Source organism: Alosa pseudoharengus, unplaced genomic scaffold (genome assembly GCF_046254945.1).
Source record: "Alosa pseudoharengus isolate Yale_2024_CS ecotype anadromous, Long Island Sound unplaced genomic scaffold, YU_APseudo_1.1 YU_APseudo_1.1_scf_21, whole genome shotgun sequence".
In the NCBI taxonomy this organism is placed as follows: domain Eukaryota; kingdom Metazoa; phylum Chordata; class Actinopteri; order Clupeiformes; family Clupeidae; genus Alosa; species Alosa pseudoharengus.
The window spans coordinates 22,448,562-22,471,208 of NW_027468674.1; the positions used below are offsets into that span (position 1 = coordinate 22,448,562).

General features: G+C 40.5%; 1 protein-coding gene and 3 long non-coding RNA genes across 4 annotated transcripts; all 4 read right to left on the bottom strand.

Moving 5' to 3' along the window:
- Positions 1–7,802: 7,802 nt before the first annotated feature.
- LOC143137850 (uncharacterized) lies at positions 7,803–9,029 on the bottom strand. The gene is made up of 3 exons (XR_012990118.1): positions 8,958–9,029; positions 8,304–8,540; positions 7,803–8,030 (listed from the first exon to the last, which is right to left on the bottom strand). It is a non-coding gene; the product is annotated as an uncharacterized LOC143137850 (long non-coding RNA).
- Positions 9,030–9,109: 80 nt separating this feature from the next.
- On the bottom strand, positions 9,110–13,396 carry LOC143137849 (uncharacterized). Its single transcript, XR_012990116.1, has 3 exons — positions 13,163–13,396; positions 10,336–10,602; positions 9,110–9,224 (listed from the first exon to the last, which is right to left on the bottom strand). It is a non-coding gene; the product is annotated as an uncharacterized LOC143137849 (long non-coding RNA).
- Positions 13,397–13,682: 286 nt separating this feature from the next.
- Positions 13,683–15,756, bottom strand: LOC143138268 (receptor-type tyrosine-protein phosphatase H-like). The gene is made up of 6 exons (XM_076298766.1): positions 15,751–15,756; positions 15,228–15,474; positions 14,826–15,092; positions 14,176–14,442; positions 13,773–14,039; positions 13,683–13,696 (listed from the first exon to the last, which is right to left on the bottom strand). The coding sequence occupies exons 1-6, from the start codon at positions 15,754–15,756 to the stop codon at positions 13,683–13,685; spliced, it is 1,068 nt and encodes a 355-aa protein (XP_076154881.1).
- A 5,273-nt stretch (positions 15,757–21,029) lies between these two features.
- Positions 21,030–22,631, bottom strand: LOC143137848 (uncharacterized). Its single transcript, XR_012990115.1, has 3 exons — positions 22,370–22,631; positions 21,426–21,692; positions 21,030–21,290 (listed from the first exon to the last, which is right to left on the bottom strand). It is a non-coding gene; the product is annotated as an uncharacterized LOC143137848 (long non-coding RNA).
- Positions 22,632–22,647: the final 16 nt, after the last annotated feature.

Consider the following 22,647-nt stretch of genomic DNA (forward strand, 5'->3'; position numbering starts at 1 on the left):
GCGGACCTAGGCTCGGTCCAGCACGGCCTGGCACCAGTTCGCGGATTGCCAATCACACTGCCATTGCAAAGCCTCTGAATGCAGCCAGCTGCCCTGTTTACCGGCAATGCTACAGCGGACTTAAGTTGCCACCTCGTGGCGAAAAGTTGCAATACATTTCACGTAGCTCTGTGAATAACGGGAGGCTTCTAAATGGGACCCACTGGTTAATTCATTCCGCAAACTGCTGACTCACGAAATGTATTTTAGCAGGTCACAAAACTGATTTCGTGATTCTCTTATGCATTTCGCCCACATAATAAAATTATCGTGACACATAATTCATTCCGTAAACTGCTGACTCACGAAATGAATTGTAGCAGCTCACAAAGCTGATTTCGTGATTCTGTTATGCAGTTCGTCCACGTAATGAAATTATCCTGACACATAATTCATTTCGTAAACTGCTGACTCACGAAATGTATTGTAGCAGGTCACAAAACTGATTTCGTGATTCTGTTATGCATATCGTCCACGTAATGAAATTATGCTGACACATAATTCATTTCGTAAACTGCTGACTCACGAAATGTATTGTAGCAGGTCACAAAACTGATTTCGTGATTCTGTTATGTATTTCGTCCACGTAATGAAATTATCGTGACACATAATTCATTTCGTAAACTGCTGACTCACGAAATCTATTGTACGTGATTCTATTATGCATTTCGTTCACAGAATGAAAGCATATGTCACTGAATGCATTTCGTAAGTTATTAAGTTACTATTGTATGGACGGAATGCCAGAAGACAGAACACAAACACAAGACTATTGAGTTATAATTGTAATACAACTGGACCAATATAATATATAAGAGAGGAAGAGATGAAATTAGACTGAGAGTCAGAGAGCAACAGAGAGAGGGAAAGATAAAGAGGTGAGATAAAGAGAGAGGGAAAGATAAAAGGAGCAAGAGAGAGAGAGTAAGATAGTGGAGGTAGAGAAACAAGAGAGCCATTACATGTTTATGTCTTTGTTATATCGTTCTTGGCTGACTTACAATGACATCAACAACATATGACCGCCACTCAGTCCTGCACATTCTCTCCGCAAAAATAAGTCACGCTTGTCAATTTGTCACCATCTCCTATCCCCTACTCTTGCAACTTGTGTGTATGTAAATGAGTGTATGCATGTGTGCGTTTTCTTTTGTGTATGTGTGCTTGTCTGTGTGTGTGTTTTTGCTTGTGAATGTGGGGGTAATGGGATGTGCGTGTGTGTGTGTGTGTGTGTGTGTGTGTCTGTGTCAGCTTGCCTGCATGTGTGTGTGTGTGTGTGTGTGTTTTATGTGTCTGTGCATGTGTGTGAGAGTGTGTGTGTGTTCGCTTGTGAGTGGGTGTGTGGGGGTAATGGGGTGTGTGTGCGTGTGCCTGCTTGCCTGCATGTGTGTGTTTTTATGTGTGTGTGTGTGTGTGTGTGTGTTTGTGTGTGTCTGCCTTCTGACCGGGAAGACGCAAGCAGGCGATACAAAGATTATAGGAAGTGTGTTTATTTGGAAGACAAATCTGTGATAGATTGCTGAACTGCTTCAATCTACTGGATTATTCAGAAGATTTGATTCCTAATGTAACTTGACTTGTAAAGTGGAATCAAATAAAGTATAGAAATCATAACAGTGCCATTAGTCCTCAATGCAAAATTATATGTTGAATTAAATTGTAAACAAAATTCATACATTTTAAAATCAATGTAATATTAAACTTTACTTTAGCCAAGTATTCTTAAGTTTTAACATTATTTTTATTTTATTGACATATATTTGTATTGACTTACATGCATTTTACACACACACACACACACACACACACACATACACACACACACACACACACACAAATCAAATACACATGCAAGAAGTGTTATAGAGTATAGCTGGGAAACTTACCTTGTGTAGTTGATAGAGTCGAGAAGGTCATTGCTAATACTTGTTTCTCCTGCAAAAACAGAAGAACTTCTTCAGGAGCATTCACCAAAAGAGATTTATAAATTGGACTATGAAGATACTATACTATAAGGCATTAAGTTTTTCCGTTACTTTTGGAAAAATGTCTTAACATGGTCAGTAGCTCCCAAAAGGGTTATGTGTTATTTATTAGTATAAGTCAACAGAAGACATGGTCACATAAATGCCATATGATTTTGATAAGCAATAGTTTATTACGATCCTGTAAATACTCATTGATTCTACCATAACTATCTGAATCTGTTAGTTGTTTATATATTAAACATGTTATTTGTATACCCCATTGTTGAATACAAAGACAATTGTTTTGACAAAACAGTAGAATATCACAGGGTTGTGGACTTAGCCTACATTCATAATGTAATTGACACATTTTATTTTATTGTATAGAATATGAACTTAAAATACACATTTCTATAAGTGATAACTACATTTTCTGTCATGTACACAGTATTGTTAAGAAAGATTGCTTACCCACAGAGGACCTACACACAGACAAAGGAACCACACCATAAACTCCATAGTTACAGCCATTCAGTTGTGTTTCAGCTGATATTGAATTAAATGACGGACCAACAAGGGGTGGAAGTGGCAATGGCAGTCTTCCTCTCTCCACCCAGGGGCGTCACTAGACCTTATTCACTGGGGCACGTGCCTTAGTAAAAGTCTCCAGTGCCCCAGTAAAATTCTAGCGCGGCTCTAGCTGGAAACGGCATTCATGAGCGCATCTCCGTGCCTGCTTTAATCATGGCTCGAGTCTGTCACTTACCAGCCAATAATAAAAAAAAACAAGGAATAAAGAAAGGGGCCATAATAGCCAATCAGGAAATAGCACCTCTGTAGCTGGCTAAGATTGAACGCAACAACCAATGAAAATCGTTCACATGATTCTTCCGAGTGTTTCGTTGTACTGCACACACATACACTGTGGATTGTGGAATCACTTTGAGCATAGAGTAAATCGTCCCCTGTTTAATGTTACAACAAATTCACAAATTGTTTGACAGAAAAAATTACAAGTTGATCGCTGTTAGAGAGTGTTAGGGTAACATAACATAACTAGCATCTGTTTTTCAATGCTTAGCGTCATTGTAGCCTAAATTTAGCAACAGTTTACCAGCTTGTGCTCTCTCCCTCACACACACACTCACACCATGCGTAGGCTGCATGCACACATACGGACAATTAATAAGGATTTATACGTATACTGTAGAGACTCCTGTAAAAGTAGCCTATACTGTTTGTGAAGCTGTCCTACTGTAAAACTAAACACAGCCTTCTGACTATTCAGAGATGGACATCAGAAAATTCTTCCTGAACAGAGGGAGAGAGGAACAGTGAGGAGGATGAGGGAGGTATGATAATTTTGCCCACATTAACGGTAACATTAACATTTATGCTGGTAATAGCCAGTGCTGTGATTTGATCAATGGTTTAATGGCAAACTTAAATAAGTTTGCTGCATTTGCAAATGTAGCCTATAATAATATACACAGAATCAGAATAGCCATCTGTGTAGATTATTATAGGCTACATTTGCAAATTATCACCAAAAGTCAGTATGAAGGCTTTAGTAGGCTATTTAAGCTACAAAGAACTGCAGTATTGCCAGGATGTATATAGGACCCTTGCCTGGGAGGGAAGTATATCTCACTTTTGACTAAAAATAAGCTTCCCTTGTGTTAGTAGGAAAGCCTATTAAATTAATGCATGTGAGTATAGGCCTACTTATGCCTATGTGTTTGGATGTTGCTGGATAGTGGCTGCTACAACAATTGAGGGAGAGAGTGCTGGAGGAGGAGGAGGAGAAGGTCGAAGAGAGGGAGAAGAGAGGGGAGAAAGAGCACAGGCTGGGCAGTCCAATACCAGGCAGGAGGAGGAGGAGGAGGAGAGACAGGCAAGAAACGGATGAGGACATGATGGGGGCTAGGCGTAAAACTATTCAGAGTATGGAGGAGGATGTCTGTGACCTAGGGGAGATATGTGATGGTCCAAATCAGGCTAGCCATTTATTCATATTGCGCGCACAGTTATTATTATTTTTTTTTTATGTATTGGGAGTTGGGGGCCTGTGCCCCAGCAAAGCTCTAGGTCTAGAATCGCCCCTGTCTCCACCCACACCCTCCTGTCTTGACATTTACATTAAGGTTAATGAATAGACTGTAACTGAACATTGATTAATGAAACCCTGTTAACTATATTATTTCCTCATACTCCCTTGTCATATTGAAACATAAGCTAGTGAACTGTGAAAGGTGAATAGGGTTGCCAACTTCCTCAACCCCAAATGAGGGACATTTTCAGTGCTGCTGCTGCTGCTGGCCATTTGGGCCATATTAAACACTGTTTTGTATTATTCAAATGATAATAATGACAGTAATTTTGTTTTAAAATATTAATTTATTTTTAACCAATTTCTTAACCGATTTGATTGTGAGCATTATCTAACTATCTGGTATAAACAACCTTCATTCCTTTGGAAATAGAAGCATGTAATGACATGATGCTAGCTAGATTTTTTTTTTTTTGCAATTAAAAGTGAATTATGAACCTGGTAGCCACCAAGCTATCTGAGTGGAATGTGTTTCAAGTAGCATGACGTTCAAGTTAGATCTGCTGCATAATGGAGACTGAGAGAGGATCCAAAAAAGTATTATCCTTATGTAAGATGCTGTTGGTGCAGTTTGACATTGTAAACGTTATCTAAAAGTGAATAGCAGTTTGCAGTAAAGCTACTCTGGCTAAATTGTGGTGCGTGATGCTCGTGGTGGTAGCGGCAGAACAGGACACTTTGTTCCAGGTGCGTTTACAGTAGCCTACTATTTGCCATTGACAATTTAACAAGGCCGACGTGGTTGTAATTAAAAGTCGGGACTGGAGCTGAATCAAAATCACCCCAAATGTCCCGGACAATTCAGGATGGTTGGCAACCTTATGTATGAAAGGTGACTGGATGTGGGCACTGCTGTCTCAGACATGGATGGGGCTATTAACCTCATGCAATATTTCCAGGTGTGTGCAGTTGCACTTCTGACAGCGCACCTTGAGGTAGCACTGCGCCGCCCGGTGGCCCACCTCCAGCACCTTTTCCCTATCTTGACCCAATATTTAGGCTACCATGTATATATTTATATAGCTAATTTCTGTTTCACGACCACAGGTTTCTACCCTCTGCTCTATTGAAAGCTGCTTGAAGGCTAATCACTGGCTGAAATAGTGCTTGAGGTTGACACAAAATGGGCAATACTTGGGCTTGCATGATGTCCGAAGTGGTGGCGATGGTGGTTTGATTGGCTCTGCTTGCTTGGCAGGGGGTCGCATCCAAGCAGGACAGTGGTGGTCCGCTTTGTCTTAGCATCCCGCTGGCGGTCTGGTTCCCTCTTCACTGGGCCTCAGAGGGACTAATTGAGCCATTATCCTCTTGGATGCGGACTTTATACTCCAGCCACTCTGCAAAGTCCAGCAGTCCTACCAATTTTAAGTCCACAGACAAACATAACATTCAAGTAAACAAAAAAGTAAGTAAATAAGTAAATAAGAGGGCACATATAATGAAAAAATAAGAGCAGCAAAATTTGGTTTTTGCACAATTTCAACCAAATTTTGCTGCTCTTATTTTTTCATTATATGTGCCCTCTTATTTACTTATTTACTTACTTTTTTGTTTACTTGAATGTTATGTTTGTCTGTGGACTTAAAATTGGTAAAATATGTCTTGTCTCCACCGTGGGATAGTGAGAAACGTAATTTCGATCTCTTTGTATGTCTGGAACATGTGAAGAAATTGACAATAAAGCTGACTTTGACTTTGACTTTGAGAGTCGGGATGGGCGTGCAAAGGGGGTTGACAAAATGCTTAAAGCGCGCTTGCTTTTCATGAGGCAGCTTGGACAGTTGTGACCCACACTCAAAGTCTGTTCTTCCCTCATTCCCCAGCTGGTCCAACATTCCCACAAGGGCTCTCACCTTCAGAGCGAACAGGCGGAACCCTGTGCGGTCCCCACTTCTGACTGGTGGTTCCACCAGCACTTCAGTGGTGTGCTGCAGGGCCAGTTTGTGAGGCTGTCATACAGCTCTCCATCGTAGGGGTACCTACTGTTGCTATATGTGGTTTCAGTGGGCAGGATGCTGTCTGTAGTGCCAACCTCAAGCAGGCAAACTGGCAGGGATCGTCCTCATTGAAGTAGGGTATGTGAGGCTTTGGTCCACAGTAAGTGACCTCTTGACGGGGAGGCGAGTGTGGCTGGCGGTGACAGAGTGGAGAGTGAGATTGGCTCTTGCGCCTCTTGCCTCCCATCTCCAGATCGGCCATCTGTTGAGTGGTGATGTTTGAAGCTGATGTACTGTAGCGTGAGGTGGGATGTACGGTGTCATGTAATGATGATGCTACAGTAGAGTGGTGAGTCCTACATTTTGCCAGTTCACTTTGGTAGTTTAAATAGGCTATTTGGTAGCCTACTAGAGTTATTTCTCTGTGACTATTCTGTTTGTTCATTTTCCTTGCTGTAATGTAGCCAGGCTACAGTTACAGCGTAGGCCTATAGGCTAACGTATAGCGTCGCAAGCTAGGTGGCTACAACCTAGTCAAAATACACAACTGAAACAAAAGCAAGTCACAAATTCAGTAACTCCATATTTACGTTTTATTTACAGTAGGTTATGTACAAAAACAAATAGAAACCGACTGTATTGCCCACTGTATTGCTTATACAGCAAACTATTTATTAATTTCTGATTGGACGAAAGGCATTCCAGGTCATCACAAGTTGTGGTATCTCAGGAAATCCCCACTCGGGTGCTGTTAAATACATTTTCTGGGGTTCACATCCCAGAACATTTAACCTGTAAATGCTTATGGGAAATGTCACCACAATTTTTCCACTGCCACTACACATTTAAAATCAGAATAATTAAACCTGATTTATGATGTAAGTGTGTAGAATATGAAGAATGAAGAATAGACACACAGACAGACAGAGATGGTTCAATTTTATATACAGTACTTTTAATTTGAAATGAAGACTATTAATATTACCGTAATAAAAAATGATGATAATTTCAATAGGCTTACAACTACTAGTCATACAGTACTTTTTTACACTGTTTGAAAGAGGGACTGCAGGGTAACACATTACAGCCCCACAAACAGTGTAAAGAAAAATTGAAAAAAAAAAATCTTGTTGTTTGCAGTGGATAGTTTATGGTAATACAGAATGCTGTTGTAGTATTGGATTTTTGGATTGCAAAAAAACTTGCAGTAAATGTTTGTGTAGTGTCTCACAAACCAACTTGATGGCTTGATGGCTATTTGTTAAAAATATCCCATTGAAGTCAGGAGACCCAGCAGCATGATGACAAGCTCTGGTACCAAGACCACCACTGAGGGGAACAGACAAGAACACAAGAGATATCAAAAACAAACACAAGAGATAACATTACACCAAAAGTTTACTTTATTGATTCCTAGCATGGGAACCTGATGAATCTAAGAGCTCATTACATTTATTCTGCCAGATCTGTCTAAACCCTCTCTCATTGAAACCAGTTTCCAAAACTGGCCACTTTTCCAATATAGGGCGGAAATTATACAGTGACACAGAGAGTAGCACCTTTGGGGCACTTTTGTAGCCTACAAAACAAATCCCTAAAAATGTAACTTCTGATTTCACTCCTTGGAAAATCAAGAACAATTTAATTCTAAATTAGACATGTGTCTGATGTCAATAGTTTGGTCTGTTGTTTGTTGTACCAGGGTGATAATTTGCTGGTTCTTACTTGAACTTGTTGTTTGACAGCTGGTCCACTGATTTGGACCCCTCACAGCTCCAGAGAGTGATGTGACACTGATATTGTAGGTCCGAGAAGGCTCAAGTCCAGTTATCTTAACATCTGTTCTCCTTACTAACTGAGACCCTATACCCATCACATTCACCTCCGCTTCAGTCCAGAGACCAAATGGTTCCTCCCACTTCAAAAACACAGAATGGTTTCTGCTTTCACAGGACAAACTGGTCACTGTTGCTGGAACTGTAGAGATGAACAATAACAGATTAAAGACATTTCAGCACTAGCAGTATCACTTTTGTTATATATATCACCCTTTAATATTTCAATAGATAGATAGATAGATAGATAGATAAATAGATGTCTTTTTCACTCAATTCATCAATTAATTAACATGTATAATATAAACATGTATACACATAGGCTATTCAAATTGGTTGTACTCTTGGTGTGCATCAAGAATTGTGAATGTTGTGAATGTTCTAAATCAAAGACTAGTAAATGTAACAAACTCACCTAATGTTACACTGTGTGAACATTGTAAAAGTTGTTCTTCATCTAACTGATAATAGAGCGACACATTGTAAGTAGACCCAGGGTAAAGGTTAGAGAAGGTCACTTTCTTTCTCCTCACAGTGCCAGTCACATCACCATCACTCCCATTATGAGCTGTTGCCATGGAGAACAGCCCTAAAACCTCTGCCTCAATGGTTGAGTTGCTGACGTTCCACCGTGAGGCAGCACAGTTGATTTCTTTGAGACAAGAAAAAATAAGTGTTTTTAATTGTACAAATTTGAATAGATTAGAAACAAAATCCATCCATTCATATTTTTAAGATAAAAGGTCAAAATGATGTGCTGGTCAGAATGTTAAGAGGTTGACTGGGTAATATAGACAAATCAAATGAGCACAAAAAGCTGTTGTCCGTATTTTATATTGTTGATATGTCAATTACACTTCTCCCTGCCATCTTCCTGAAACACTGTGTTAATCAGTTGTAATTATTTACATCTATGTCCTTTACTTTCCCTCAGTCTACACCAAATAATTTGACTACCATGAAACTGAACTGTGGCTTTTAGAAAGGACATGACTTTGCACGAGAATCTGCTGTGTTTTTGCCAAGTGACCATATGTGTTACATAGATTTGAATCAGGAGGGTACTTACTTGTAACAACTGAGAATGTATATCCTGTGCTGCTCACTCCCTCAAACACAGTGAAGAGAGTGAAAGAGTATTTTATCCCAGCACAGAGAGGTGAGACTGTGTGTTTCATTGTGGTCCCTGCATCTGATCCAGTGATGCTGGTCTTTGCTCCATTGCTGTCTCTCAGTATGTAATTGTAGTTCCTGTTGTTGTTGACTTTGGTCCACTCCAGCTCCAGCTGAGTCTCAGAGCGGGTGACCACATTTACCTGAGTAACATCAAGGGGAACTAAAGGGGGCAGGGAGGGCAATTATCAACATTAAGAAAATAGTGTTTAAGCGTAATTTTGGAGCGATTTCAACTCTTTCACCATGACAATGAGTCGAACACACCCTCATGCTCAAAATAGCACCATACTTTTGCAGTAGTATAAATAGGGCCCCTACACATAAAATGAAGCATCAATAACTTAGCAAGTTGAATTCGGTATTTTGCACGTTTATTTTTTTAAGCATTGCGCCCAGGGGTGTGGCAATTAACAACCTAGGGAGGGGCCTAGCGCGTTGTCTAAAAATCGCTATCATACACCACCTAAACCTGGTCAGAAGTCAATTGCGAGTTGTTCTTATGCTATTTTAAGAGCACATGTCACCAGTCATATTGGCAGGTGCACGCACCATCCTTCTATCATTTATGAACGCACACCAGCGCACGTCCATGGAAAGCATTACAAATTGCACGATTACAATGGCAAACATAATTAGAACAAAGATATTACGAAATACTGTACATCTCATAATGAGTAGTTATTCACCATCATTTGCAAATTGGTAATGACGGTTAAAAGTGATTAGGGGAGAGGCGAGAGACACGTATGGAGCACAGCTGAAGACGCACTGTCACGAGATATAAGCAACTCCTCTGCAGGATAAATGTTGTTTTATTCAGTCATTTGAGCAATATTAGGGTAAGTGTTGCTTTTTCCAGCCTATGTTTTCGGTGGTAACCCATTGTCAGTCAGTGAAAGTAACTGCATATAACTGTCTTGTCGTTGACTGACTCCTTGGTGAAGTTAGTTTCACTTTGCCAATGAGTTCAAATAGACGAGTGCAAATGCGTGAAGGCTATGCTAGGTTTTAGTAAAGCATGGTTTAAGAATGACTATTCTATACGGTCTCGCAAGCAGCCTCCTTCAAATGCGCCTTTGAATGCCAAAATACCGATGCATTTATTTGACATATACACTAGAATACACTACAATAGACACTGGGTTGAAATCACTCCAAAATTATGAAATCACTCCAGAATTCAATGATCATCAATCATAAACTGAACATTTCCGCTGTTTCTATTTGGAGATGATGTCAGTGGTGTGAAACTGAATAAAGAGGGAACTTACCCGTAACTTCTGAAAACTGAAATCCTGTGCTTCTCACTCCCTCAAACAGAGTGAAGAGAGTGAAAGAGTATTTTGTCCCAGTAGAGAGGGATGAGACTGTGTGTTTCACTGTGGTCCCTGCATCTGATCCAGTGATTCTGGTCTCTGCTCCATTGCTGACTCTCAGTATGTAAGTATAATTATTGTTGTTGTTGACTTTGGTCCACTCCAGCTCTAGCTGAGTCTCAGAGCGTGTGACTACATTTACCTGAGTAACATCAGAGTGACCTAAAGGGGGGTGGCGACAACAGCCAGAAACACAGAGAAGTCGATTGTCAGGTCATGGCAAAAGAGAGATTTAAAGAGAAACTATGCCGTTTTGCCAATTTCTTCGCTCGTTTCTCTGCAGAGCTCCCCCTACAGCTTCAGAGTATCGTTTTTCCGGCCTGTAAGTCACACTTTTTTTTACAGTTTGGCTGGTCCTGCAACTTATAGTCAGGTGCGACTTATATAGCCTGGATAATCGAGACCCTGGTAATCTAGAAAGATCAAACGATAATTTCGGTATTGTCCTTAAAACAACCCTTAACGTTCGTTTTCAAAACTGTGCAACTCACTGAGTGGTTAGTGGTGTTTGTTGATGATTAAAAACAAATATATTGGCGCAATGTATGATTTCCATCCATGTTTGTTATTTGCTAGTGTGAAACTATTTTTTCAGATACATCACAATTGCGTATAAAGTCCCGCTCGATATTTAAGTCTGAAGCGTTAGCACACTCCTGACCACTTGATGGCGACAACCATTTTGCCGTATAAGGAAGCTATACGGAACTCGGTTCTCTAGCGCATAGACAGTAAATAAAGGTCTCGCGGAAGACTACAACTAAATGTAAACAGCCCCCCTTTCCGTTATCGGTAGTGCAGTAATATCAATGAGCAATGAGACCCCATTTACACGAGCATGTGTATTTTTATAAACGAAGACATTTCCCTACGTTTGAGCCTTTCATTTAGACGCAAACGGAGAATTCGCCCCGTAAACCGGTTATCCAAAAAAACTCCGGCCAGTGTTTTTTTTTTTAAAACTCTGTTTATGCGTTTGGTTCTAAACTGTGGTCAACGGAGTTTTGGGCAGCCAACGTCACAGTATGCGACAGAAGTACACCAAATGTTTGACCAATGTTTACATTTACATGTTCTCACGTGCGACTTTTCAGGATTCTGATTGGTTAATGTAAGCTTGAGCTTATCGTTAGAGTGCCACTGTGGTTTGGCGTGCTCATGACAGCATGTATGTACACGGGTTTGTGTAAACACATTTTAAAAATAAACGGTCTTGTGTAAATGCAGTTTTATTTGCAAACGTAGATGGCCAGATATTCGTTAAGGAAAATACCCTGCTTCGTGTAAACGTAGTCTGAGTCTTCCAACAGAAATCAATGGGATTTTACAAAATGGCAAATAAAACACGACAGGAACTGTATTCGCTACCCTAAGAAGTAAATCATGCATAATTAAAACCCAATTTAGGCTACCGTAGGCCTACGCAAAAAGTTTCCATTACAGCACAGCGCACATTCAATGAATGAATGAAAGTGGCTGCCTTGTCTTGCAATAAACAGCAGGTGGAAATCCTGACACTCTTTCAACTAGGCTACATGAAACTTAATAGTGAACCATCAAATACCCCCCAGATTTCAGTGCCCATCAGTCCCAACAATATAATCAAACAGTCCAAAAGTAAATTAAATCCCAAACCAAACCGAACATCTTCTGCTTTTGATAGGCTACTGGAATGCCGCTCCAAACAAAATGCATGTCTCACAATAAAAAGCACGTAAAAAATAAAAGCCTACCTCGAATACAAGCCTGCCCCAAATAAAGGCCTGTGCTTTGCATCGCCTATATAAATAAAAGACCCCGGCCATAATTTGAGGATTTACGATAGTCTGTCTCCTAAACATTCCTCACCCGTTATCCAGACATGCATGAAAACATTTGAAAACAAAACTTAGCCATAGGTTAATTTGAGAATAAATAAATAAATGCGACTTATAGTCCAGTGCGACTTATATATGTTTTTTTCCTCTTCATGACGCAATTTTTGACTGATGCGACTTATACTCCTGAGTGACTTATAGTCCAGAAAATACGGTATATATTTTTTACGACACTCCTCAATCGTCAGTCTGCCGTTTCCTCTTTCCCTGTTCCTCTGACAACGGTTTACTTGCTTTCTGCTTCTTTTCGCTGGCTCTGCCATGAGAAATGTCTGAGAAACTCCATCACTACCTTGTTGTAGCCGGTGCATGGCGTGTATGTGTGTAGTGCAATAAAGCAATTCGTTACATCGCGAGGCTGCAAGACTTTCTGTCTCTGAGGCCGTCGGCCTGCAGGCCCAAAGTTGCAAGGGTGGTTTTTCCGCTAACAGGCGCTAGGGGGAAGTGAGACGGCCACCATTCAACCCGAAAAAGTCATATAACCATTCCAATGACTCCGAAGCTGTTCAGTCAACGTAAATTAAGCTAAAAAACCTGCATAGTTCTCCTTTAAAATGAACAGAGACAACAGGAGGGATACAAGGGAAATATTTGGGATACAAAGAAATTACATTTGCACATTTTAAAAAGGAGGATAGATTATTGAGATATTGAGAGGAATTGTCACAGTAACAAATAATCTCCAAATCACCTCCAAAGTATATGTATTTTGAATTACTAGAATAACAATTTTTTTTTAATGGGACACATTGAGAAAAATACAAGTAATATACAATTAACATCTGGTTTGTTTTTGCAGTGACCCTACTGTATTTTACAGGGATTTCAATCAGGAAAGAACTTACTTGTAACTGCTGAGAATGTATACCCTGTGCTTCTCACTCCATCAAACACAGTGAAGAGAATGAATGAGTACTTTGTCCCAGCAGAGAGATGTGAGACTGTGTGTTTCACTGTGGTCCCTGCATCTGATCCAGTGATGCTGTTCTCTGCTCCATTGCTGTATCTCAGAATGTAATTGTAGTTATTGTTGTCGTTGACTTTGGTCCATTCCAACTCTAGGTGATCCTCCGAGCGGGTTAACAGCCTTACCTGAGTAACATCACTGGGAGCTGAAGATGTGTGTGTGTGTGTGTGTGTGGGGGGGGGGGGGGGGGGGGTGCATAAACACACATGAATTTATGGTCACACCAAGAGAGAGAATTGCACTTAGATTGCAGAATGCAGGGATAATTTTGAATACAAACAACATATTGAAGAATTGAAGGAGGAGTTGTTTAGATTAAAGACAGTGAAAAGTAAAACAAACTACCCAAAACCATATACCATAAAAACTTGATTGGTGAGTAGCACAAACTACTCTCATCAAATCCATATACCTTACAACAAAACCAGCAAAGATGGGACATGTGATGTTTGATGTATTTCGTAGGAATTGAACATGAGGGAACATGCCTGTTACTGCCGAGAAGGTAAATGCTGTGCTTCTCACTCCCTCAAACACAGTGAAGAGAGTGAATGAGTACTTTGTCCCAGCAGAGAGAGATGAGACTGTGTGGTTCACTGTGGTCCCTGCATCTGATCCAGTGATGCTGGTCTCTGCTCCATTGCTGACTCTTAGTATGTAGTTGTAGTTATTGTCGTTGTTGACTTTGGTCCACTTCAGCTCTAGTTGATTCTCAGAGAGGGTTGCCACATTTACCAGAGTAACATCATGGGGAACTGAAGGGGCAGGGAGGGCAATTATCAACATTAGGAAAATAGTGTTAATGATCATCATATCATAAAATTAACAATTCCTTTGTTTCTATTTGGAGATGATGTCAGTGAGGTGAAATTGAATCACGAGGCAACTTACCCGTAACCTCTGAAAACTGAAATCCTGTGCTTCTCACTCCCTCAAACACAGTGAAGAGAGTGAAAGGATATTTTGTCCCAGCAGAGAGAGATGAGACTGTGTGTTTCACTGTGGTCCCTGCATCTGATCCAGTGATGCTGGTCTCTGCTCCATTGCTGTCTCTCAGTATGTAATTGTAGTTATTGTCGTTGTTGACTTTGGTCCACTCCAGATCTAGATGAGTCTCAGAACGAGTGACCACATTTACCAGAGTAACATCAGGAGGAACTGAATGGGGAAGCAGACATAAACTCAGATGATTTGATGGACACATCAAGAAAGAGATTTGTGTTTAGATTGCAGAATGTAGAAGAATTTCTGGATTTAAAAACAACATAAATATTGAGGAATTGAAAATGGAGAAGTTTGTTAAGATTAACGACAGTGATGAGTCACACAAACTACTATTTACCAAATCCATATACCGTAAAAACTGGATTGATAGCTCAGGTTATTATTTGAGCAATCGCAACACTCAACCTGCCTATAATTGAAACAGGTATCTATATGGGACAGGCCTTTAATACCTTTTAGACAAAACCTTTGGTCAGCAAAGATGGGACATTTTATGTATGATGTATTTCATAGGAAGTGAACATCAGGGAACATGCCTGTTTCTGCTGAGAAGGTAAATCCTGTGCTGCTCACTCCCTCAAACACAGTGAAGAGAGTGAAAGAGTATTTTGTCCCAGCAGAGAGAGATGAGACTGTGTGTTTCACTGTGGTCTCTGCATCTGATCCAGTGATGCTGGTCTCTGCTCCATTGCTGTCTCTCAGTATGTAATCGTAGTTATTGTCGTTGTTGACTTTGTTCCATTCCAACTCTAGGTGAGTCTCAGAGAGGGTTCTCACATTTACCTGAGTAACATCAGGGGGAACTAAAGGGGGCAGGGAGAGCGATTATCAACATTAAGGAAAGAGTGTTAATGATCATCAATCATAAAATTAATATTTCCATTTTTCTATACAAAGAGGATGTCACAGAGGTGAAATTGAATCAAAAAGAAACTTACTTGTGACTTCTGAAAACTGAAATCCTGTGCTTCTCACTCCCTCAAATACAGTGAAGATAGTGAAAAAGTATTTTGTTCCAGCAGACAGAGATGAGACTGTGTGTTTCACTGTGGTCCCTGCATCTGATCCAGTGATGTCAACCTCTGCTCCATTGCTGTCTCTCAGTATGTAATCGTAGTTATTGTTGTTGTTGACATTGGTCCATTCCAACTCTAGATGAGTCTCAGGTCGGGTTATCAGCCTTACCTGAGTAACATCAGAGGGAGCTACAGATGTGTGTGCGTGTTTTTTTTTTTTTTTTTAGGGGGGGGGGGTGGTTTATTCATGAAGACCCGTGAGTTTATGGTCACACCAAGAGAGAGAATTGCATTTAGATTGCAGAATGCAGGGACAATTTTCAATACAAACAACATTGATGAATTGAAAAAGATGGAGTCATTTAGATTAAAGACGATGAAAAGTGGAACAAACTACTCAAGTCCACATACCATAAAAATGTGATAGGTGAGTACCACAAACTACTCTCATCGAATCCATATACTGTACAACAAAACCTTCGATCAGCAAAGATGGGACATGTGATGTATGATGGATTTAGTAGTAAGTGAACATGACGGAACCTGCCTGTTACTGCTGAGAAGGTAAATCCTGTGCTGCTCACTCCCTCAAACACAGTGAAGAGAGTGAAAGAGTATTTTGTTCCAGCAGAGAGAGATGAGACTGTGTGTTTCACTGTGGTCCCTGCATCTGATCCAGTGATGTCAACCTCTGCTCCATTGCTGACTCTCAGTATGTAATTGTAGTTATTGTCGTTGTTGACTTTAGTCCACTCCAGATCTAGATGAGTCTCAGAACGGGTGACTACATTTACCAGATTAACATCAGGAGGAACTGAATGGGGAAGCAGATATAAACTCAGATGATTTGATGGTCACAACATGAGAGAGATTTCCGTTAAGAATAGAGAATGTAGAAGACATTTTGCATTACAAACAACTTAAATATTGAGAAATTGAAAATGTAGGAATTTGTTTAGATGAACGACAGTGAAAAGTGACAGAAAATACTCTTATCAAAACCATATCCTGTAAAAACTTAATAGATAGACTTAGGCTTTTATGTGCTTTGATCACCAAACTCAAACTGCTTATATTTGGGAAAGGCTTCTGTATGGGCCAGGCCTTTAATTCCTTTCCCAGAAAGCCTTTACTCTAGTTTGGCTATTACCAGACCAAGCTCAATCTGTTAAGATTGAACATTGGTCTGGGGAGTTTGGTCTGTATTTTCTACTGCACAAGAGGCGTGATCAACGGGCATAGTTCAAATGACTCTGTACGGAATTGGATAGTCCTTCAATCAATCAGACCAACAATCCGGGTGTGTCAGGTGGATAAGCCAGTTTGTGACTGGTCCCCGCAGATTTGTAACGGAAGTAGGATAGAAAAATGTGGAGGTTTCCAGCCTGAGCTGCAGGGCGAAAACAATCGCCGGCAGATTGGGCTGGGTTTACCCAGTCTATCTTTACTCAGCAAAGATGGGATATGTGATGTATGATGTACTACATAGGAACTGAACATGAGGGAACATGCCTGTTACTGCTGAGAAGGTTCGTCCTGTGCTTCTCACTCCATCAAAAACAATGAAGAGAGTGAAAGAGTAGTTTGTTCCAGCAGAGAGAGATGAGACTGTGTGTTTCACTGTGGTTCCTGCATCTGATCCAGCGATGTCAACCTCTGCTCCATTGCTGTCTCTCAGTATGTAATTGTAGTTATTGTCGTTGTTGACATTGGTCCATTCCAGCTGTAGGTGGGTTTCAGAGCGGGTGACCACATTTACCTGAGTAACATCGGAGGGAACTGAATGGGGATAGCAGACATGAATTTACTTAGATGAGTTGATGGTCACACCAAGAGAGATATTTGCATTTAGATTGCAGAATGTAGAAGACATTTTGGATTAAAAACAACATAAATATTAAGGAATCGAAAATGGAGGAGTTTGTTTAGATTAACGACAGTGATGAGTGGTACAAACTACAATTTACCAAATCAATATGCCGTAAAAACTTGATTGATACCTCAGGTTTTTATTTGATCAATCGCAAACGCAACCTGCTTATATTTGGGACAGTTAACTATAAGTGCCAGGCCTTAAATTCCTTTCACACAAAACCTTTGATCAGCAAAGATGGAAAATGTGATGTATCTCATTGAAAGTGAACATGAGGGAACATGCCTGTTACTGCTGAGAAGGTAAATCCTGTGCTGCTCACTCCCTCAAACACAGTGAAGAGAGTGAAAGAGTAGTTTGTTCCAGCAGAGAGAGATGCAACTGTGTATTTCACTGTGGTCCCTGCATCTGATCCAGTGATGTTTGTCTCTGCTCCATTGCTGACTCTCAGTATGTAATTGTAGTTATTGTCGTTGTTGACTTTGGTCCATTCCAGCTCTAGGTGAGTCTCAGAGAGGGTTGCCACATTTGCCTGAGCAACATCAGGGGGAACTAAAGAGGTGGGGAGAGCAATTATCAACATTAGCAAATTAGTGTTAACGATCATCAATCATAAAATGAACAATTCCTTTGTTTCTATACAGAGATGATGTCAGTGAGGTGAAATTGGGTCAGGAGGGAACTCACTTGTAATCTCTGAGAATGTATACCCTGTGCTTCTCACTCCCTCAAACACAGTGAAGAGAGTGAATGAGTACTTTGTCCCAGCAGAGAGAGACGAGACTGTGTGTTTCACTCTGGTCTCCTCATCTAATCCAATGATACTGGCCTCTGCTCCATTGCTGTTTCTCAGTACGTAAGTATAATTATTGTTGTTGTCGACTTTGGTCCAATCCAGATCTAGGTGAGTCTCAGAACGGGTGACTACATTTACCAGAGTAACATCAGGAGGAACTGAATGGGGAAGTAGATATAAACTCAGATGATTTGATGGTCACAACATGAGAGAGATTTGCGTGAAGATTAGAGAATGTAGAAGACATTTTGCATTACAAACAACTTATATATTGAGAAATTGAAAATGTAGGAATTTGTTTAGATGAACGACAGTGAAAAGTGACAGAAAATACTCTTATCAAAACCATATCCTGTAAAAACTTAATACAGCGGGGAAAATAAGTATTGAACACGTCAATATTTTTTTCAGTAAGTATACTTCCAGTGAGGCTATTCGCATGAAATTTTCACTGGACATTAGTATTAACTTAGGTAATCCACACATATATAAAAACCCAAACATTAATGTCTAAAAGTAGAGTTATGAGTAAAAAAGTGGAATGTCACAGGGAAAAAGTATTGAACACGCTAAGAAAAAGCAGTACTCAAAGGCAAGAAATGGCAAGGAACAAACTGGAATCTATAAGTAGTTAGAGAAATTATCCCTCCTATCTGTGCAAATTGATATAAGCTGGGTTAGTACATACTGGTGGGCTATAAAAAGGTTTTTTGTTACCAAGGTGTCAAACAAGAAACATTTCATAATGGGTAAAAGCAAAGAGCTCTCCCAAGACCTTTGCAACCTTATTGTTGCAAAACATATCAATGGAACTGGTTACAGATGCACATCAAAACCTCCGAAGCATCCAGCAAGCAGTATTGGAGCCATTATCTGCAAGTGGAAGGAACATCACTGCATCATCACTGGCCATGCACAGGCTCTCCTTGCAAGATTTCTGACCAGGAAGTCAGAAGGATAGTCAGAAGAGTAGCCCAAGAGCCAAGGACCACTCGGAGAAAGCTCCAGAAAGACTTGGTACAGTTGTTACAGAGAAAATCATAGGTAATGCACTCCACTGCCATGGCCTCTATGCACGCTCATCCCGCATGACTCTATTGCTGAAGAAAAACATGTCAAAGCTCGTTAAAAGTTTGCTACACAACATTTGGACAATCCTATGAAATACTGAGAGAATGTATTCTGGTCAGGCGAAAGCAAAATTGAACTTTTTGGATGTCATACTACACACCATATTTGGGGGAGAAATGGCACTGTGCATCACCCTAAAAATACCCTACCAACAGTGAGGTTTGGAGGTGGTGGCATCATGGTGTGGGGTTGTTTTTCATCTCATGATACTAGCAGACTTCATACAGTTGAAGGAATGATGAATTGAGTCATTTTGGTCTTGGAGAATCTTGACCATCCACCAGGATGATGAGGATGAGACATGGCTAGACCTTCCAGCAGGACAATGATCCAAACCATTCAGCAAAGGAAACTCTCAATTGGTTTCAGAGAAAGGAAATCAAGGCCCTGACTTCAATCCAATTGAACAGTTTTGGAAGTTAACTAAAGATCAGGATTCACAAGAGGGACCCCTGGAATCTTCAATATTAAAGGACTATCTGTTGAAAAGAATGGGCCAAAATCACACCAGAATACTGTAACTGGTTAGTTTCGTCATACGGGAAATGCCTTGAAGCTGTCATTACGAATAAAAGCTTTTCCACAAGAAATTTCAGCAGGCGTGTTCAATACTTTTTTCCTGTGTCATTGCACTTTATTACACATAACTCTACCTATGGACTTTAATGTTTGGATTTTTTTATATGGGTGGATTATCTGAGTTAATACTAATGTCTGGTGAAAATTTCATGCAACTAGCCTCATTGGAAGTATACTTACTGAAAAACATTTTGACGTGTTCAATACTTATTTTCCCCGCTGTAGATAGGCTTAGGCTTTTATGTGCTTTGATCACCAAACTCAAACTGCTTATATTTGGGAAAGGCTTCTGTATGGGCCAGGCCTTTAAATCCTCTAGTTTGGCTATTACCAGACCAAGCTCAATCTGTTAAGATTGAACATTAGTCTGGGGAGTTTGCTCTGTATTTTCTACTGCACAAGAGGCGTGATCAACGGGCATAGTTCAAATGACTCTGTACGGAATTGGATAGTCCTTCAATCAATCAGACCAACAATCCGGGTGTGTCAGGTGGATAAGCCAGTTTGTGACTGGTCCCCGCAGATTTGTAACGGAAGTAGGATAGAAAAATGTGGAGGTTTCCAGCCTGAGCTGCAGGGCGAAAACAATCGCCGGCAGATTGGGCTGGGTTTACCCAGTCTATCTTTACTCAGCAAAGATGGGATATGTGATGTATGATGTACTATATAGGAACAGTACATGAGGGAACATGCCTGTTACTGCTGAGAAGGTGCGTCCTGTGCTTCTCACTCCATCAAAAACAGTGAAGAGAGTGAAAGAGTAGTTTGTTCCAGCAGAGAGAGATGAGACTGTGTGTTTCACTGTGGTTCCTGCATCTGATCCAGCGATGTCAACCTCTGCTCCATTGCTGTCTCTCAGTATGTAATTGTAGTTATTGTCGTTGTTGACTTTGGTCCATTCCAGCTGTAGGTGGGTCTCAGAGCGGGTGACCACATTTACCTGAGTAACATCGGAGGGAACTGAATGGGGATAGCAGACATGAATTTACTTAGATGAGTTGATGGTCACACCAAGAGGGATATTTGCATTTAGATTGCAGAATGTAGAAGACATTTTGGATTAAAAACAACATAAATATTAAGGAATCGAAAATGGAGGAGTTTGTTTAGATTAACGACAGTGATGAGTGGTACAAACTACAATTTACCAAATCCATATGCCGTAAAAACTTGATTGATACCTCAGGTTTTTATTTGATCAGTCGCAAACGCAACCTGCTTATATTTGGGACAGTTAACTATAAGTGCCAGGCCTTCAATTCCTTTCACACAAAACCTTTGATCAGCAAAGATGGAAAATGTGATGTATTTCATTGAAAGTGAACATGAGGGAACATGCCTGTTACTGCTGAGAAGGTAAATCCTGTGCTGCTCACTCCCTCAAACACAGTGAAGAGAGTGAAAGAGTAGTTTGTTCCAGCAGAGAGAGATGCAACTGTGTATTTCACTGTGGTCCCTGCATCTGATCCAGTGATGTTTGTCTCTGCTCCATTGCTGACTCTCAGTATGTAATTGTAGTTATTGTCGTTGTTGACTTTGGTCCATTCCAGCTCTAGGTGAGTCTCAGAGAGGGTTGCCACATTTGCCTGAGCAACATCAGGGGGAACTAAAGAGGTGGGGAGAGCAATTATCAACATTAGCAAATTAGTGTTAACGATCATCAATCATAAAATGAACAATTCCTTTGTTTCTATACAGAGATGATGTCAGTGAGGTGAAATTGGGTCAGGAAGGAACTCACTTGTAATCTCTGAGAATGTATATCCTGTGCTTCTCACTCCCTCAAACACAGTGAAGAGAGTGAATGAGTACTTTGTCCCAGCAGAGAGAGACGAGACTGTGTGTTTCACTCTGGTCTCCTCATCTAATCCAATGATACTGGCCTCTGCTCCATTGCTGTTTCTCAGTACGTAAGTATAATTATTGTTGTTGTCGACTTTGGTCCAATCCAGATCTAGGTGAGTCTCAGAACGGGTGACTACATTTACCAGAGTAACATCAGGAGGAACTGAATGGGGAAGTAGATATAAACTCAGATGATTTGATGGTCACAACATGAGAGAGATTTGCGTTAAGATTAGAGAATGTAGAAGACATTTTGCATTACAAACATCTTAAATATTGAGAAATTGAAAATGTAGGAATTTGTTTAGATGAACAACAGTGAAAAGTGACAGAAACTACTCTTATCAAAACCATATCCTGTAAAAACTTAATAGATAGGCTTAGGCTTTTATGTGCTTTGATCACCAAACTCAAACTGCTTATAATTGGGAAAGGCTTCTGTATGGGCCAGGCCTTTAAATCCTCTAGTTTGGCTATTACCAGACAAAGCTCAATCTGTTAAGATTGAACATTAGTCTGGGGAGTTTGCTCTGTATTTTCTACTGCACAAGAGGCGTGATCAACGGGCATAGTTCAAATGACTGTACGGAAATGGATAGTCCTTCAATCAATCAGACCAACAATCCGGGTGCGCCAGATGGATAAACCTGTTTTTGTCTGGTCCCCGCAGATTTGTAACGGAAGTAGGATAGAAAAATGTGGAGGTTTCCAGCCTGAGCTGCAGGGCGAAAACAATCGCCGGCAGATTGGGCTGGGTTTACCCAGTCTATCTTTACTCAGCAAAGATGGGATATGTGATGTATGATGTACTATATAGGAACTGTACATGAGGGAACATGCCTGTTACTGCTGAGAAGGTGCGTCCTGTGCTTCTCACTCCATCAAAAACAGTGAAGAGAGTGAAAGAGTAGTTTGTTCCAGCAGAGAGAGATGAGACTGTGTGTTTCACTGTGGTTCCTGCATCTGATCCAGCGATGTCAACCTCTGCTCCATTGCTGTCTCTCAGTATGTAATTGTAGTTATTGTCGTTGTTGACTTTGGTCCATTCCAGCTGTAGGTGGGTCTCAGAGCGGGTGACCACATTTACCTGAGTAACATCGGAGGGAACTGAATGGGGA